The 20,104-nt window shown below is 31.5% G+C and overlaps 1 protein-coding gene across 1 annotated transcript; it reads left to right on the forward strand.

The window, feature by feature from the left end:
• The first annotated feature begins 7,763 nt into the window (after nt 1-7,763).
• On the forward strand, nt 7,764-9,602 carry LOC112281550 (uncharacterized). The gene is made up of 3 exons (XM_073533182.2): nt 7,764-7,891; nt 8,702-8,799; nt 9,230-9,602. The coding sequence occupies exons 1-3, from the start codon at nt 7,795-7,797 to the stop codon at nt 9,389-9,391; spliced, it is 357 nt and encodes a 118-aa protein (XP_073389283.1). The 5' UTR covers nt 7,764-7,794; the 3' UTR covers nt 9,392-9,602.
• The last annotated feature ends 10,502 nt before the right edge of the window (nt 9,603-20,104 follow it).

Consider the following 20,104-nt stretch of genomic DNA (forward strand, 5'->3'; position numbering starts at 1 on the left):
GATAAAAGTCAAATAAAATATTTTTTATAAAAAAAATAAATAATCTATTTACATAATATTATGATATATTTTATTTAAAAATAAAATCACTATAATTACATTAAAAAAGACAATATTTTTTAATAGTATTAATATATAAAAAGAAAATTTATAATTAAATTATTTAATATTTATATTATAAATACTAATAATATTGTCAAAAAAGATATTAATAAGGGATATTAATATTTTTAAAATTCTATAAATAAAACCATAAAATTTATTTATTTATTTTAAAAATATTTATTTTTATATTTAAATATTGTTGATTTTTAGATTTTTAATTTTTTACTGTTTAAAAGATCATCAATAAGAAACTATTGAAGTTAGAAAAAATAAAAAATTATATTTTTTACCAACTATCTTCAATTATAAAAAAATTATAATATGTAAATAAGTAAAATAAGAGTTGATAAAAACATTCAAAATAAATAGCATCTTTTTCAGGAATATATTGAAGAAAGTTTTAGATGTGAATTAGGTCTATAGATATGCCATGTGGCTATAGTAATTTTTTTAAAAAAAATTTATTTTTTTAAAACTATCATCAAAATGTTAAGCAAGTTGGATTCTTAGCTTGTAAAAATTATAATTCTTAGAAAGTATTCATATATCTTTCTTATTAATAGTACATATTTAGACATGATTAAATCCATTTTTAATCTTGTCAATTAATTTTTTTATTATTTCAATTCTAACTTTAAGCTCTCTAGTTATTTTTCATTTTTTAATAGCTATTTTAATTTCATTTTACTTTTTAATGTACATCTTTCCATGCTTTTTTCTTAATTGTACATGTGTATATTTTCTGTTTATGATCTTTTCTATATTCATATATTTGAAATCCCTGCACTTACCGATTGCTTAAACCAAAATAATTTAAACAAAAATAAAAAACAAAACAAAACAACACATATATTCTGAAATTGTTTTATCCCTATTCATTCCCATCTTTGAACATCCTATTATATGTTATATGCCACCCTCAAAAGCTTCAATTTTAAAGTGGTGTTCCGACTGTACTCATCAAAAAAGAGGAAACAACAAATTAAAACCAACAATGAAGCTGGTATCCAGGAAACTCATCCTCTGGGGAATGTTGCTAAACAATCTTATGCGCAGGTGGCAGATCGACTAGTGCTTCCGCTCCTTTGATTGGCGGTGGCGGACAAATTTGCATGGAATGACAGATCTCTGGAGAAGAGGCGGCGAGGGGCCCATCAGATCCATCCCATGCTCACAGTGGAAGGCAAATGCTGCACCTCATGGCACAACAACTTGCAGCTGGCGGTGTCGATGAGGCGACCTCTTTCACTTATTGCAGCAGAAACTTGTGTTCATGCATCATTGTGTAGAGGATCTAGATTCTCGCTCAAGGGTACGTACCGCTCACAATGAAAGTAGATGGTGCCGGCTCTGGCTGGGCATCACCTGATCTCTGTCTGCATTTTAGATGCTTCGCTAGCACCTGGCTCCCCACCACCAGTAATGTCCCGCTAGTGTTCAATGAGAACACGCTGGAGCTTTGGTGGCGGAAGATTCAGGCTTTAGAAGGTCTTCAGCAATGTGAATTTTACGTAATCCCAAATGGGGACAGATGAGAAAATTTCCAGGTCTGTCGGACGGATGGGTCAATGAAAGCTGCAAATCGTGTCGACGTGTTGACTTGAACTTCAGTACGGGAGCTTAAGTTTTGGCGACAATGTACTGGAATTCTATGATGATGAATTTGTCTTTGATTGTTGTCACTGTCATGAGGTAGACCAAGGCCTTTCCGAGGCGTTAACATGAAGAAGACGGCTCTGTGGGCGTGACTGGGTGTTGCTTCTGAAGGAAGGTGCTGTTGGTTTTGCCGACAGGTGCAGTTGCCAGGAAGCTTTCAGGTCGAAGTGAGTGCCAGTTTTCTTCATTCGATATGGGCCCTTGTCAGTTTATTTCTCAAGCTTTGTCGTGTGAACGTTGACAGATGATTCCATGAGGCTACAACCATTACATTTGCCCCTGAGGAATCAGGTAATTTCTTCTGGACTTCAGAATTTGTCGCCAGGAGCTTTGAGGTTGTGGTCAAGTCTTAGCGTCTTGACCTCAGTCAATTGCGGTTTCTTGCAGACTGATTGCTTTTGCCTGTGTTCTTGGAAATCGTTGATGAGTGCCAGTGTGGCTAGAGATGACTTTTGGAGACTGAATGATTCCTAAGTTCATGCCCGTTGTTACAATACGCGATCCAGATTCAAAGTTTATGGCTCTTTTTGATCAACTGGAATTCGTCTCAGATCACGAAGCAGCGGTGAATATCGTCGCACAAGTCCCGAACTGAAAAATTCTGCACCTTTAAATAGGTGACTTAGCTGTTGATCTCATCTGAAGTTTCAGCGAGGACGTCCAACTAAACAACCCTTCCTGATCCAATATGCAACATTGTATAGATGCCCAGATTGCGAGCCTGACGTGCACTGTGACAGTGAAGGAAGTTTAAATTCTGCAAAAATAGAATGGTAATTATATGCCAGAACAGATTAATTGATGCAGAAGACGAAATGACTGTTTTAGCACCAGTGACCTTTCCAATCGAAATAAGATTACACTGCCCGCAAAGTGGCTCATACCCCAAATATCTTGCTTGGATGTCTCCTTTGACCTTTCGTTGCTTCAGAACCCCCTTCATTCCAACCGTGAGGTGGGCTGTCCATGAAGCATAAATTTTTGGCCCCAAACTCTGCCGTAGATCAAAGACTACCTAAATTCAGGGTAACTAACACTTTTAGAGGTCATTCCTTCAACATTTCAACAACCCTGGACCCACACTGACGAATCACACACTGAATGGAAAAGGTCGCGCAAATTCGCCTGCCGCAGACCTGGAACACTTCCTGTGAGCAACCACTCTTCCCAAGTGTTCGGCATTACGCTGGTCCAAAATATCACGCATGGACAACTAAAAAGCCAAGTCCAGTGTCAATGATGAATACATCACCGTGAATACTGTTCCTGCGGAGAGGCCTCGTCATCAGGAGCATCGACTGCTGATGAGAAGAATGCATTCACCAGCTTGAACATCGGGTCCCGCTGCATCTAGAATGCACGTCGGCAGAATCGGTGTAATAACTAACATTCCAGTCGAAGACCTTGTGCAGACACCGAGAAGATGCGGCCACAGTGGATCTTCCAGCAGCACCGCGCCATGGATGAAACATACTTCATCCGCTTAGGGGTGATGGAAACCATCCGACGTCTGCCCGAAAAAAAAAAGGGGCTTCTGCTGAGAGAAACGTAACCTGCCCGAACAGTTTCTCGGTCAGAACTGTGCTCCTGCCCGGGCAGACCCACCCAGGCCCGCCAAGGCATGGCCGGGCATCAGAAACCCAGTTCTGCCCTGGAAGCTATTTGGATTAACCCTAATCCCAAAAACAATAGATATCTTTGCAATTCATTTTCAAAATAATAAAATGGGAATATATGTTATAATTAATTAGGCTGAATTTAATTACCACAAAAAATTGTAAGATTAAAAACTTTTACTATTGTTTCTGTAAAACAAACAATTTAGATTTGACTCTAAAATTATACTTTGTATGATATAAATAGAATTAAATTTTCAAAAAATAAAATATCTGGTTTTAAATTTTATTTAATTTTTAAATAGTATTTTTATTGATTTTATATTAATAAAAAATTAAATAACATTAAATCTCAAATTTTTATTGAAAGATCATTATTGGATATTGATGTTACATTCTTTTATGGATATTTTTCTTTGAAAGTATATGTATATAATTTTTCCTTCATGTAAATTATATAAATTTCTTTACAATCTTAAAAACACCTAAATTAGGTGAATTCTTGAGAAATTTGTTTTCTTATCAATCCTAAAATGTATAGTTATCTTTAATTTTTCTTTAATATTTATAGCTCATAAAGAATATAGTTCTTAAAAGAAATAAATATAAGATCACAAAATTTAAGACATAAATATATGATCAAATTATTTAAAACATCTATGTTAAAATAAATATGACTATCTATAAAATAAAATAAAATAAAATAAACTTTAATCACAACTATATATATATATATATATATATATATTAAAAGATAAATAAAATAAGAATATACAACCTTGTATAGGATTTTGCATTGTGGAAGGGATTTTAGATTAGATGCTTAATCCTACAAAATGAATCTAGTCTTACAACCATTTGGTTAAAATGTAGACATAGGGGCTTGCGTAGGTTTGTGCATTGTTAAAAATAGATTCAAATAATATTTTTATTTGATACACATTTCTACTCTAGATATGTATTGTCAAAAGTAGATACAAGGTGTATTTTTTTTTTTTAATTAATAATTGTCTATAATCTAGAACAAAATATTTACAATAACAAGTTCATTTGTGATTAACAAGTAAGCAAAACTAATCAATATAAGAGCAGTAGTTAAAACTATGTTGTGATGTGAGAGCACAAGAAGAGTTATTGTTGTGCATTAAATTATTCTATATACAAACAAAAGTAATGCATGAAGAGTGTATAATGAAAGAAGTACAACACACAAACTAGAAAAGAAAGAAAGCACTACATATAGACAACATACAATCAAAGTAGAAAGAGTCCACTAGCCTTAAAATAGGCAGACTACTTTCAACAAAGTTTTTGGAAGCAATGGTAAGTACACAAGGTTGTTATGGGCAGTTTCAATGCATTGCTACAGAAGATTAAAACCTTGCCAATGTTTTTGTCTATTGGTCTTATTCTAGATATAATTCAACCAAAGCAATAAAGATGAAATAAATACTACTAGATCTACTAGTAAGAGCTAAATTTAAAAAAAATATTAAATAAGATTAATAATAACTGTGGTATAATTTATTTAAAAAAAAACAAAATAAAATAAAACCACATTAGTTTTTTTTTTTTTTTTTTTTTTTAATAAAAAAAATTAACTATGTATGTATGTAGATATATATATATATATATATATATATATATAACTTATAAGAAATTATTAATAATAAAATTCAAATAAATAAATAATTTAAAAATAATAATTCTTGACTTTGTTCTTATTCTAATATCTATGTAGGTATAATGACTTAAGATATATACGTATATATATATATATATATATATATATATATAATTTGGATATTTTGGTGATTACATTAATACCACAAATTTTAAGTTTTATTTTTTGTACATGTATTTATAACTATAACTAAGAGTGATTAGGATTCAAAATTAAGGTTATTTAAGACTAGACGTTTTTTTAAAAAAAAACTCAAATAAAATATTAAATGGTATTTAAACATGATAATCATATTCTGAAGTAGAAAATGAAATTGATTTTATTCTTGTGTAAAAAGTTTTTATGGTTTTGTAGAAATTTATAATTTTTTATTGTGAATAAAATTTTATATTAAAAAAAATTTTGAATTAAAAAAAAATAATAAAAGTTATTAAGTTATTTAGTGTCAATTAATAAAATAATAAAAAAATTCATCAAAAATGTAATAAATAGTTTTTTAAGATTCTTAAATTTTTTAAATTACATTAATGACATGAATTTTGAAAAAACGAATCAATATATAATAATTTTCATGTATCATTAAGAAAGAAGAAAAAAAAATCAATGAAGATAAATAATCAGAAGATAAAAAAAAATTAATACCAAATGTAAAGAAAATAGAAAGTCTTAAAAGAGTATTGAATCACAAAAAAAGAAATTTATAATACTAATAATAGCCTTGATTTTCCTTCCATATGTAATAGCTTAGAAAAATACCATGTTTAAACTTTCTAAAGACTATGAGATTTATGGAAAAAAACTTTGATAAAAGATTTTTGTTTTAATAGTTATTATAATTTATTTGTTTAAGAAGTCTTGATCTCAAAGTTAAGAATAAAATATTTTTTGGTTAGTTTTATTAACTGTATAATAATCCACATATATTTAGAAGAATCCATTTTTTTTCTTCAAAAGCATAATTGGTGCACATATAAGAAATTTTGAGTATTTGCTAAAATAACTTAAAAGCTTTCTTCATAATATTTCTTAAGGACGTTTAATTATTTTGTAATAAGTTACAAACAGTGGTTAAGATTTTTTTTAATTAATTGTATAGTAATAATTATAATTAGTTAAATTATTAATATATATATATACATATTATTTATTTAAATAAAATATTTAAATGATAACATATAATTAATAAAATTTCACAAGTTATATAAATATTATAAGTAACATCTTTAAAAATTAAAAGTTGGCCATTTGTGATTTCTTCATGTATTAGTTTAGATTTTTGTCATCATAATATTTTTGATATTCAATAAAAACTTTATAAAAAAAAAAAAAGTATTTTGACCTTTATGAAAAAAAATTAGAAACCATGAAATTTATGATTTTTTAATTTTTATCATAGACATATATAATTAGCTTTGTAAAGGAATACAATTTATCATAGATATACATAATTACTTTAATAAGAAGTGTTGGATAGAGGATAAATGTAGATGGATTTGATAATATCTTATGGAAAAGCTTCTTAGAAGCTTTATACATGCAGATTTGACTTTATACATATTTGTAGTTGATTAATAGATTAGAAACTTAGCCAACAAAATGGCCATTTGTTGCATATGTAGGAAACTTGTCTTGCAAGTTAGACATGTATCTCACAAGTTAAAAATATATTAGATGGTCTATAATTCTAAAATACTTTGATATTTTTAGAAAATAAATATATTCTAATTTTTATTAAGATTAAATTCTAATATTGTATATATTGATTTTAGACAAATTGGTTGATATTTAATATATTTATGTATTATTTAAAAGAAAGATATAAAAAAAAAATATATATAATTATAAGACATAAAAAAAAATTATAATGACTATTACCAAATAAAAAGAAATTAGTAAGTTTTAATAAAGACTAGAATATAAGAAAGGCATTCAAAAGACTAAAGATGTCCCTAGTCTTACTTCTATATTTATTAGTTAATAAGAAGGCCATACAAAAACTTCTTGTGAATTATTAAGCTTCTAGACAAAGTATTATACTTATAAGATGCTTGTAGAGTATTTTCTTTGACATAGGAAATCTTTAACATGATTTATATCACCACATGATATTTATTAGGATTACAATAACTTGAGAAAGTCATTGTTTATATAATGTGTTTCTTATTGCTTATACTTACTTAATATGAATAGTTTATAAGACCAAATCGAAATTTAAAATTTATAGTAAAAGCATCCAACCAAAAGCATAAAAATCAAATCAAAACACAAAGGTATAATGCTAAAACCCAGATTTTTTTATACTCGAACTTGAGATCCCACCATAACACAACCAAAAGAGAGACTCGGACAAAGTTGATGAATATAAGTTTAAAATTGGAATTAGAGAGTTTGAAATTGGAACATGCGATAAACGGTTGGAACAGCAACATATGAAAAACTGGAGATCAAGGGAGTTATCAGGCAACAAAGCGAGGCGTAGCCTTCCACAAGCTCTGACAATAGCAACTCCCCCGAACAGCCACCGTGCCGACGAGTCACCTCTATCGGATCCACCCGCTAGCACCGGTGGCAAGGGGCATTCGGGAACCGGCGGAACCGGTCGTGGAGCCGTCCACTTCGGGGGTTTCGGCAAGGCAGAGGCGCCGAAGGGGGGAGGCGTTGAAGAAGCACCGCTCGACGTCGACAACTCCACAGCAGGCCCTCGATCGTGCCAGCCATGTTCGACCCGGAGCGATGGCCATCTCCATCGTCCTCATCCCTCTCTACATTGGGTTTCTAATCGTGCTGTGCTCGGCTCCGCTGGCGGATTTTCGCGTTGTCTTCTTCGCAGGTAAGGCTTTCTCGCTTCTCCTGCGCTTGCGATGTTGTGGGATTTTACGGTGGGTTTTTGGGTATTTTTTTCATGGTTTTAGATGAGCTACACTGGTCGCTTCTGAGGGGCGCCAGCTATGGCGGCATCGTGCAAGTGGCTGATGACTTGCTGCAGGCGTAGTGTGGCTGAGATCTCGCAGGGTCAACCTGGATTTTCATCCCCTTGTCTGGACGTCCAAGCTGGAAGAAAGTCTGGCAGTTGTTAAGATTTTGGCTTTTGGGAGTTCTTCCGCTGGGCTGTCAGTGCATGGTTTGCGTTAGCTCCTGGAACCTAATCCCGTGTAGTGAATATTTTGGGATAATATAACCTGAATACTTGAAGCCCTGCTATGGTTTTGGCGATCTTCGGTTACTCAGTTGGAAATTTTAGCTGAATGTTAATATACTGTTTTGGAGGTATGCTTGAGTTTTTCACGTTTCGAGCTGGGAATCAGAGGGAATATGACTGGGCCTTCGAGTGAATTTGTCGTACCTGTACTCATTTGCCCTCCTAGTTGGGTTGTGTGATTTTTCATTTCCAAGGTGTACACAAGTTGAACCTGTCGCCCAAAGGTTTGCGAAAGGGCTTTTGGAAAGTCAAGAGAAGTTGCCGTGCTTATTTAAGCGTGTACTCTCCATCAAGTTTATACACGCACCATCAGCACAAACTAGTGTTGTATCCGCATTTCTGATCATGGCAGGCTATATGGTTAATGAACGAATACATGTCGTAGAGTGAGGAGTAAAAAGCTTGTGAGCTAGTCTTAATCATTTTTTTTGGTTGGTTTAGATGGATCTCCAGCAAAATACGAGGCTTCAGTAGCCGATGAATTCGGAATCGACGAAGGGCCCGCGACATTTACGATGCAAGACCACTTGAATTTTTTGGTGAGTAAGTCGACCTTGCGGTTTGGTAACTATCCTTCCCGAGCAGATCGTGATGCAATTCGTGTTCTGATAACATTCTGAGTCTTGTGGAGGCAGAGATTGCGTAGCCAAGAATGCGCAGATGTGAGATTTGGCTCATGTGTTTACTGTGTGACACAGTTCTCCACCACGCAGTGCAGAGTTGGGTCTCTGGTATTCTCAGGCTCATGGAGCACCGAGTTTGACCGTAAAGAGTTATCCATAAATCTGGTCATTGTAACCTTTTGCAGCTGGTGTTGGATTGTTCAGTGTGGCAATGGCACCACAAGTTGAGCGAATGTTTCTGTTTTGTAGACACGTGTCTGGAATGTGTTGCATTAGGATTGGATGTCACTACCAACTGAGTACTTGAGCCGTACAGTGACGTGAGATGGGGTCATGGAATGTGCAGAGAGAAAGGGAATTGGAGAGACGAAGGACAAGTGGCACGGCAACAGGGTCAATGGAAGCATCACATCGCTTGGAATCAGACGAAGAGGACGAGCCCCTCTCTGAGGAGGATTACGATGACAGCCAAGCCAACGAGCGCTTACACTTTTCTCCATTCACGTAATGTGATGCTGTAGAATACAGAAGTGTACCGAAAGGTTCAGTAAAGTGGTGGTCAAGCGCCATGAAACCAAATTCTCTCGGGTTCACAGGAATCGAGAGCATGTACAGAAACCCCCCAGAAACGTCATGTCATGAAGTTGTGCCTGTTGTGGGTGCAAATGTAATTAGTGTTCAGAGATCAACTAATCGCACTGCAACTATGATTTGTCTGCTGGATTGGTGTTCCATCATGACCGTGTTGTAAGAATGGGCTCGGAGTCCTTGTTGAGAACATGTTTTATCAGTGTTACCAGTGTGTGCATCTTTGCTGCAAAGCATGAGCGCACAGACTGAGAACTTTAAACTTGCTGAAACATCTTGCTATTCTCTGGGATTTGTCAATAGAAATCCTGTTGAATCGTCACAACCATTTTTTTTCGAAATGCTCGAATGGTTTTGACGGTCTTGGATTCGTCACGAGTATTGCATGTGAGCAACTGGGTTGGACAACATGAAAATGAATAGCTTACCTCCATAGCAGGTACCAGCTAGTTGGCAGAAGACATGTTAATGCGGAATCTCCATTTTTGCAGGCATCACTTTTAGATAAGACAAACTTTTCATATAAATCGCCTAGTATTCTACAATACAAGACACGAGGCCGAGCCACAGACGAATCTTTACACCAAATGGACTTAGTTGCAGCAAATCCAATCCAAGATAGTGATGCAAAATTCAAATGAAAACCTCCAATATTTCCAAACTTGAACTCACAGAATCACTTTTATCTCTTTTTTAGTCTATTTTTATTTTTAGATATAAAGATAATTATATTCATTTTTTGTATTCAATTTTTTTTACATTTTACAACCTTGAATGCATATTGTTTAAAATTTCAAATTCAAGCTCCTTGTATAATTTAAGTCATAATCTATAATAAGTTTCATCTTTGATCATTGATATATTAATATTATTGTAACTATAGAATCTTTGTTCTTTGCAACTATTTGCCTTCTCAGATAGAACCAACACAACAATATAGCAATGTAATCTATTGTGGTTTGGATTCAATATTTATTGGTAAGTAATTTTTTTTTTTTTTTTTTTTTTTTTTTTTGTATATGATATGAGCAAAATTTCAACAAGATACAAAATTAATGTAAGGCAATTTTTAACTTATATGGACAAAATTCCATACAAATTATTATTACATAGTCTATTTGATTTTGTTGATAATAATTATAGAAAATTTGTTAAATTGAATGATGACTTGAAGAGTTGTTTTAAAGTCAAATTAATATGTTGTGTGTTAAAGTTAGTAAAAATACTTGACAATATAGTTGTCAATGCCATCTTTCTAAAGTAAAATATTATCAAGGACATGAACCTCAAAGAACAAAAATGTCAATACATTCTTGTGTCACTCAAAAAGACTACAAAATTACTCTAAGATGATATAGTATTAAACTAGAATGGCTATTGCCAAAGACAAGAACACTAGAAAGTCTTGAAATAAGACTAAGGATTAGATAGGCATTGACAAGAATGAAAAAGGCTTCATTTTTGTCTCCATATATATTCTTAACTAAGAACTGCGTGGTAATATCCTATAGGAACTCCAAAACATATTCACTTTGCAAGACAAGTAACTTAACTTATAAAGCAGTCAACTAAAAACACATGTAAAGTCAATGCACCATTTATAAAGCTTTTAAGAAGCTTTTCTAGAAATATTATGAAATAAATCAAATTTTACCTACTACTACTTAATCATATAGGAAAATATTAGAATAAATATGTATATCCGTGATATTATCCATCCTTTTAGAAAGAAGTTTCACAAAAGTAATCATCATATGTTGAAGAAATCTAAGATGTGGCCAATTATAATATATTCTAATCTTTGTGGCCAAATTATAATATATTCTAAAAGGTAAAATATTATCTTTCTTAGATCTTGTTTCTTTTATAGTAAAGATTTGTTATTTTTCATCTTGGTTTTGATGGATGTCATTGATGAAAAGCCTCAATCTTCTTTGTTGCATTTATAAGATTCCCTATTGGTTCCTATGTGGATTCATTAACATCATGTTTATACCAATGAGGAAGAGATTCTAATTTATTTTGGTGTTGCCTTGAATCTAAAACTTCTTCTACCTCAAACTTTTGATTATTAACTACTTTTATAAGAGAAGGTGGTATTTGTCTTCTTTCTCAGATATTCACTGTCTTATATGGCTCAAAAAGAGATATATTAAATATAAGATGAATCTTCATAGATTTTGATAGATATAATCGATAAGTAATAAGATTGACTTGTTCACAAATAAAAAAAGATTTAAGCCTACAATAGTCCAACTTGTCACAAGGATAAGTAGTTTTAATATTACAATGAAGTAGCCATACCTTGTCACCTATGGTGAATTATGGTTTTTTTTTCAATAAGCATCTACATTGATCTTTTGTCATTCATGAACTTCTTGTAATTGCACCTTCATTATTATATGTAACTTTGACAAACAATTTGTTAAATCTTTTTTTGTATGATTATCAACTTTAAAAAAGTCAAAAATACCAAGTTGTGGATGATAATCATAATTCACAAAGAAAGGTGTTTATTGAGTAGAAAAATGTATTAAATTATTATATGCAAACTTTGTGAATTACAAAAAAGTTATTTAATCAACTTAATAATAGTTGATAATCTACCTCAAATACTCCTTGAGACCTTGATTCATTTGTTCCGTTTATCTATTAATTTAAGGATGAAAAGCCAAAAAGAGCTTTATATCTACCTTTAAAATCTTAAAAAGAATTCTCCAAAATCTTAATACAAATTGAGTCCTCCTATTCTATGTGATATCTTTGAGTAATCCATGATAGCGATAGATATTGCTAAGAAAAAGCTTAGGAATTTCTTTATCTATGATATATTTTATATATAGTACAAAATATGCTATCTTAGTAAAATAATCTACTATCACAAATATAAAATCATATAAAGTTAAGATTGAATGATCTATGATAAAATCTATAGAAATAAAAGATCATAATTGCTCTAGAATAGATAATGGCTAGAAAAATCCATAAGGTCAATAATAAAGAATTTTTGATCTTGAAAAAATATCATGTGATTGTACAAGGTCTTTAATTGCCTTTTACATTTGATGCCAATTAAAATCTCTTGATATTATCTCCAAAGTCTTATTATATCCAAAATATTTAGTTGCCAAAAAGTCATAATGAGCTTGAAGAACATGTAATTTTGCTATGCATTTTGAAATATATAATCATTTATTAAAATAAATTAGATTATTCTTGAATTCAAACCTAGAAGTATTAGGAGACTTAGAAGAATTACTCTCAATATCATGAATAAGAAGATTAAAGAATATACTTGATTGAATTTTCTTGACAAAGGTTGAATCAACAATCAATGTTGATTTTATTGCTCAAAGATAAAAAAATATTCTAGCTTTAAGAGGATTATTCTTTATTGATCAAAAGCTGGATATCTTTCTTTTGATGTAAGATAAGAGCATCTCAAAATGACATCTAATAAACTTTGTTGTTTTTTGGATCAATAAGTAATCTTGAAATTAAATCTTAATAAAGACATGCTCTAATGAGCTAGGCGATGATTCAAAACATGTGTTGACATGAAATACTCGAAGTTCTTATGATTTTAATATATAGTAATTAGATTAGAAATATCTTTTAGATAATAACATCATTTTAAAAATAAATCCACAATTGCAAAAAGCTCTTTGTCATGGATCTTATAATTAATCTTAATTGTAGAAAATTTCCTAGAATGAAAAGCTATTGAGTGGAGCTTGTTGTCTACTTCTATTTGTAATTGAATGGCATCAATAGTAAAGTTTGATGCATTTATTTCCATAAAGAACACCTTCAAAAAGTCAATGAAATATAATTTTGATGCAAAAATAAATGCTATCTTCAAGGCTTCAAAAGATGCTTCAACTTCTTTATTCCACTTAAGTTTATCTTTACATGTCAGGCATGTAAGAGAGGTCGTAACTTGAAAAAAGTTCTTGATAAAGATTTAATAATAATTAACAAATCTCAAAAAACATTGCACATTTCTAATTGTTTTTGGAATTTTTCAATCTACAATAGTTTGGATCTTCTTAAATTCCATCATAAGACTATTATTTGAAATGATGTATCTTAAGAAGTAAACTTAAGTGGTGTAAAATACATACTTTTTCATCTTAGTGTATAATCTTGGATCTTTTAATTTTTGTAATGTACAACAAATATAAAATTCATACTCTTCTATATTCTTAGAATAGATCTATTTGAAGAAAAAAAAGTTAAAACCTACACACTTAGTACCAACAAGTTTTTACCCAAGAGAAGTATGGAGTAAGATGACTCTCACTTCTAATAGTCTTTATTTATAGTTAAAGTCTTCATCTACAATCATATTCATCCTTTCTTGCTATATCTAATTAAATCCTAAATTCCTCTTAATCTAAGTACCACCTTAAATCCTAGCCACTACCATAGTAACTTTTTTTAATCCTTTGATATCTTTTGACTATTAACAACTTAATATAGTTTGATTCTATGTAGTAGCAATTATGTAAGATCTTGCTAATCTTCAACACTCTTACTTTGCTAGTTATCAAAAGGCTTTGAAGCCTAATGTCTTTATCAATTCTTAGTATCTATTCTTTAGTAATGTTTTTATAAGCACATCAACATGCATGTCTTTTGTAATACAATACTTCATATCTATTATTCCATCTTCAATTTATCTTGTATAAAATAATATCAAACATTAATATGCTTGGTTCTTGAATGGTGCTTTGGATTCTTAGCAAATGCAAAGCATCCTTGATTTTCATACATTATTAGAGTTGCTTCCAATTGCACTAGTCCAATGCCTTTTAAGAGTTGTCTTATCCATCATGCTTCCATTATATAGTGACTTGTTGCCATGTACTCAACTTCCATGGTTGATCTTGCAATGGTAGGTTATCTCTTATAATTCTATAAAATAGCTTCCATTCCAATAAAGAATAAATATTTCATTGTGGATCTTCTATCATTTGTATCTCTAGTCTAATCCGCATTATAATAACCTTATAAATCAATGTTCTTACCACCAATGTATAATTTAAAGTCCTTTGTACCTTTTCAATATTTCAATATTGTCATTACTATTGCTCAATGCAAAGGTCCTGCTTTAAACATGTATTGGCTCACAATATTCATATTAAATACAAGATCTACTCTTATGGCTTCTATTGCATACATAAGTGAGTCTATTATTGTTTTGTATGAAATACTTTATATCTTACATTCAACTTCTATATACTCTTTATTCAAGAGCTTCATCAACATTAAATTGGCCTCTAAAGGTGTTCCAATGGACTTATATTTCTTCATATTGAATTATTTAAATACTTCTTCAATGTACTTAGTTTGGCTCATTGTAATGGTCTTGTTATGACAATCTCTCACAAATTCCATTCTTAATCAAGAATAGAGCTCTTCCAAATCACTCATCTCATACTCTATTTTTAATATGGCCTTCATCTAATACATCTTTTCTATATTATTAGGTAAGATAATTAAATTATCAATATAAAAGTTTAAAATCAGTAAGAATTCTTTAGATTACATCACATATAGTGAATGATGAGCCTCACTCCTTACAAATCTCTTATTGACAAAAGAATGTATCAATACATTAGTACCATATTCTTGGTGATTGTTTCAATCCAAACAAGGATTTTTTCAACTTGTATATAAGGTGTTCTTTGCCTTGTTGTATAAATCCTTGAGGTTGATCTATGTAGATGTTTTCTTCCAATTCTCCATTCAAAAAAGCCGTCTTTACATCCATTTGGTGCAATTCAAGTCCATTGCTGCTCCAATTACTACAATGGTTTTAATGGTGGTAAATTAAGCAATGGATACATAAGTTTCATTAAAGTTAATACCAACAACTTGTAAATATCTTTTAGTAATTAATCTTGTCTTGTACCTTACCACCACATTCATTGTATTTTTTTAAATCCATAACATCTACTTATGACCAACACTAAATTGATTTGGTGAAAGAAGTACCAATTTCCATATACCATTACCCATAAGAGATTGATATTCTTCTTCTATAGCCTTCTTCTACTTGATTTCAACTTGGAACTTTATAGCATCACACAAAGACAACAAATCAACAAAAAAAAAATAATATTTGTATGTTCTTCACTTATTTGAAGAAAGATGTGGTTTTTCTATCATTCGCCATATAGTCTTCTTTTTTTCAAGAGATATTTCATTTCATTTGAAGAAGATTCATCTTGTTGTACTCCATGCTTTCTTCTAAGATTTTTTTCTCTTAAATCTTGTCTTTTTTTACTCAAAGATTGATACTCATCATCGTCATCATTATAATCTTCAATATCTTTATTGTTAGTCCCAAGAATTTATAAAGCCTTCTTTTTCATCTTCTTTATCTTTTTATCTTCATTCACACCTTCACCATCTTTATTTTCTTCATATCCTTGTCACTTTGGTGAATTTGAAGATGTGTCTACAAATATACCATTATTCCTATTTGGACACATCTCTAAGTGCTCACAAGTACTCTTATGCTCTAAAAATTCAACATTATAATTTTTGATGAGCTTTTTGGTATCCAAAAAAAATTAACCTATATGCTTTGGTACCTTCATAATATCCCAAGAAAATACACTGTGTACCTTTTGCATTAAGTTTGGACCTCATACAATCTAGTATCTTTGCATACACAATACATTTAAAGGTCCTCATATGTAAAATATAAGATTGTCTCCTATTTCAAACTTCTTATAGTGTCATTAATGCAAGAATACTTATTGGATACCTATTCTTTGTATATATTGCATTCACCACAACTTTTGCCTAAAACTCATAACCAAGATTTTGAATATGAAGCATGTTCCTTGCTATCTCTATAATTATTTGATTTACCTTTTCAACAATATTATTTTATTGTAGAGTATATGAAATTATTATTTGCCTAATAATTCCTTCATTCTTCAAATAAACATCAAATTTCTTAGACATATATTCACCTTGATTGTCCATATGTAATACCATAATCTTGCAGTTACTTTATTTTTTAAGAAATGCTTTAAACTACTTTAATTTTCAAAAGCATTCATTCTTGGCTTTAAGAATGTAGATTCAAAACTTTCTTGAGAAATTATCAATGAAAGTGAAGAAATACCTTGCTCTTCTAATACTTGTGGTCTTTATAAGATCACATATATCAAAATGGATAATTTCTAACAACTTTGTAGCATATGTTGTTATACCACTATAAAATGAGGTCTTTTGTTGTTTGCCATATATGCATCCTTCATATACAAGTTGTATTATATTTTGGCTTGTTTTGCCAAGTTCTAAGTTACTTACTATAGACTTAAGCTTTGTCATGCTCTTCACATTTAAATAGCTAAGGCAACCATGCCATATATTCAACTTGTCTTGATTTGATGTAAACTCAGTAAATATAGCTACCTCTACTCCTTTGACCTTCTTATACTTGAAGTAGTATAAATTTCCCACTTTAGAATCTTTTGTAACCATGTTTCTATACAATGTTCTCACAAAATATCCATTCTTATTGAATTGAACTATAAAACCTTCTATTATAAGTTTATTCATCAAAAGTAGGTTTCGCTTCATCTTAGGCACATGAAATATGTTTTTGAATCTAATTTTATTGATTTTTCCATTCACAACCACTTCTACCATAATAGAACCAATTCTAATAGCTTCACATGTGCTACTATCTACCAAAATATCACGGACATACACATGTAAGCCAATAATTACTTGTATAAATAGATAGAAGTAAGTAGAAATAAGTAAAAGTAAGTTAAGTCTATAATATCTTCTATAGAAGCTTTCTAGAAGCTTTATAGATACTGCTTTGACTTTATAGGTATCTATAATTGATTTTTTGGGTTAGAAACATGGTCAACAAATTGGCCATGTGCTACACATGTTGTTAGCTTGAAGACCAAGCTAACTATGTAGCCTATACTTAGAAAAATTCCTTATAAGTCAAGACATGTATCCTACAAAGTCAAAATATATTGAAGGTCCTATAGAACATCGCCATGTAGCCCCTAATTAAATAGTATATATAGAAATAAGAGTGAAGCCTTCTTTACTCTCATCAATTTTTTTCTTGCTTCTTGTCTAGTTTGAAGAGTCTCAAGTTTCTTAGTCTTTTGGCAATAAGCCATTCTAGTTTGTTTTTAATATACATACTTCTTTATTTCTATTTTATTATTCTTTTTTTCACATAAATTTTATTGGTTTATGTATCATCTTTTAGTTCATGTCCTTGATAAATTAACAAGAGTACACTTATAATATCAGAGCTTACCACCAAAAGGATCAACAAGCTTTGTCTTGTCTTGATTAAGAGTGGATTACTTCTTTCTCATGATAAAACATAAGCATATTAGAAGTTATAGATTACCTGTCACGGCCATAATCATGTAAGCTAATAATTACATATAGAAATAGGTAGAAGTAAGTAAAAGTAGATAAAAGTAAGTTAATTGTATAATATTTAATATAGAAGCTTCCTAGAAACTTCCTAGACGCTGCTTTGACTTCATAGGTGTCTTTAATTGACTTTTTGGATTAGAAACGTGGTCAACAAGTTGGCCATGTGCCACACATGTTGTTAGCTTGAAGATCAAGCTAACTATGTGGCCCACACGTAGAAAAACTTGCCTTGTAAGTCAAGGCATGTGTCCTACAAAGTCAACACATATTGGAGGTCCTATAGAACGTTGCCACGTAGCCCCTAGTTAGATAGTATATATAGAGACAAGAGTGAAGGCTTCTTCACTCTTGTCAACTCCTTTCTTGCTTTTAGTCCAGGTTCAAGAGTCTTTAGTTTCTTGTCTTGTGGCAATAGCCATTCCAGTTTCTTTTTAATATACCTACTTGTTTATATTTTGACTTATTATATCGAGATAGCCTTTTGGTGTATATTTTTCCTCATCGAGTCTTTGTCCTTGACAGATTGACAAGAGTACACTTACAATATCAGAGCTTTGTTTTTTCTTGAGTAAGAGTGGATTACCCCTTTCTCTTGACAAGACATAAGCGTATTAGAAGTTTGCGGATTACCCACTTCTAAACTGATATTGTTCTTAGTATCTTCTTTGTTATCAAGTCTTTCTTTTCTTTTGTCTTGAGCAATATCAAACAAATTTTTCTTCTTAGTGTCATTATGGCAGAGCTTGTTGAAATGAAGAGTGCAATGGCACAAATGCAAGAGCAAATGAGGGAGTTAATGCTTGCGATGCATCAACTCAATTCACCAACACAGGAAAGAACAAGAATAGCAGAAAGTGGAGATATAGAGATGATCGGAGCTGCTTCAACATCTACAACAAATCACGTTCCTTCTCCAATTGTACAACACCCTATAAGCACTAGAGAACCAAGAATTGCCTTACCTGAGAAATTTGATGGTACGAGATCAAAGTTTCGAGGGTTCATCAATCAAGTACAATTGGCAATTGAACTTCAACCGCAAAGCTATACAACTCCAGGATCACAAGTCAGGTTTATTGGCACTTTACTTTCTGGTTCTGCATTATCGTGGTTTTCATCTTTTCTTGAACAACGAAATCCAATATTGGACAATTTGGAAGCTTTTTTGGCGGAGTTTCGATCTATGTATGGTGAACACGATGCAACTCGTGTTGCAACAAATAAGATCCAAATTCTGCGACAAAGAAATCGCTCAGTAACAGTATATGCTTCACAATTTTGACAACTTGCAATTGACATCAAGTGGGATTATGCTGCACTCATCAGTCAATTTCTTTATGGATTGCAATACGAAGTAAAGAAATTGATGCTCAACTTACCTAATCCTCAAACTTTGAGTCAAGCAATCGATTTTGCGGTAAAATGTGATAATCGACTTTTTGAATTTCGATCTGAGAATCATTCACGGGAACCTCAACGTTATTACTCAATGGCAACATCAACATCTTTGCCAAACGTACATTCGGAAGTAGAAGACATGCGAATTGACGCGGTACGTTTTAAACCTCTAACTGAGCAAGAAAAGATTCGTCGTCGTCAAGAAGGATTATGTTTATATTGCGGAGAACTTAAGCACACTGCTCAACATTGTCCAAAGAAACGACGCAACTATAAAATGAGGGGTACGATGGTCAAAGAAGACAACATGTCGGAAAACGGATTCGTCCAGCTACAATAGGGACCGTGCAGCTGGAACCTTGTACAATTCCTAATGAAGGTCCTATCCTCTCCTCAGAACCGTCTCCTTGTTTTATAATAGACTTATATTTAGGACCTAAGAATTACAAAGCCTCTGCTTTATTAGATTCGGGAGCCTCAGCATGTTTTTTAGATGAACAATTTGTTAAAAGTCGTAAAATACCCTATGTACAGAAACCTAAACCAGTACATGTAGAAGTCATAGATGGTCGTCCCTTATCTTCTGGAGATGTCACTCATGAAACTCATCTTATAAAAGTAACAATAGACGGTCATGATAGCTACATAGCTTTTAACATAATTAAATCCCCGTCCAATCCAGTTATTTTAGGTTTATCCTGGCTAGAAAAATATAACCCTCGAATAGATTGGAATTCGTGTAAACTTGACTTTTCCAAAAGCGTTATTAATAGTTCTACGAACCAAGTAAAAA

Source organism: Physcomitrium patens, chromosome 4 (genome assembly GCF_059467195.1).
Source record: "Physcomitrium patens ecotype Gransden chromosome 4, ASM5946719v1, whole genome shotgun sequence".
Taxonomy (NCBI): domain Eukaryota; kingdom Viridiplantae; phylum Streptophyta; class Bryopsida; order Funariales; family Funariaceae; genus Physcomitrium; species Physcomitrium patens.

Excerpts from the sequence above, each read along its gene's own strand:
- LOC112281550 (XM_073533182.2), top strand. The coding sequence starts at position 7,795 with ATGGCCATCTCCATCGTCCTCATCCCTCTCTACATTGGGTTTCTAATC. Across the intron at positions 7,892-8,701 it reads TCGCGTTGTCTTCTTCGCAG|ATGGATCTCCAGCAAAATAC; the intron begins GTAAGGCTTTCT and ends TGGTTGGTTTAG. Across the intron at positions 8,800-9,229 it reads AAGACCACTTGAATTTTTTG|AGAGAAAGGGAATTGGAGAG; the intron begins GTGAGTAAGTCG and ends TGGAATGTGCAG.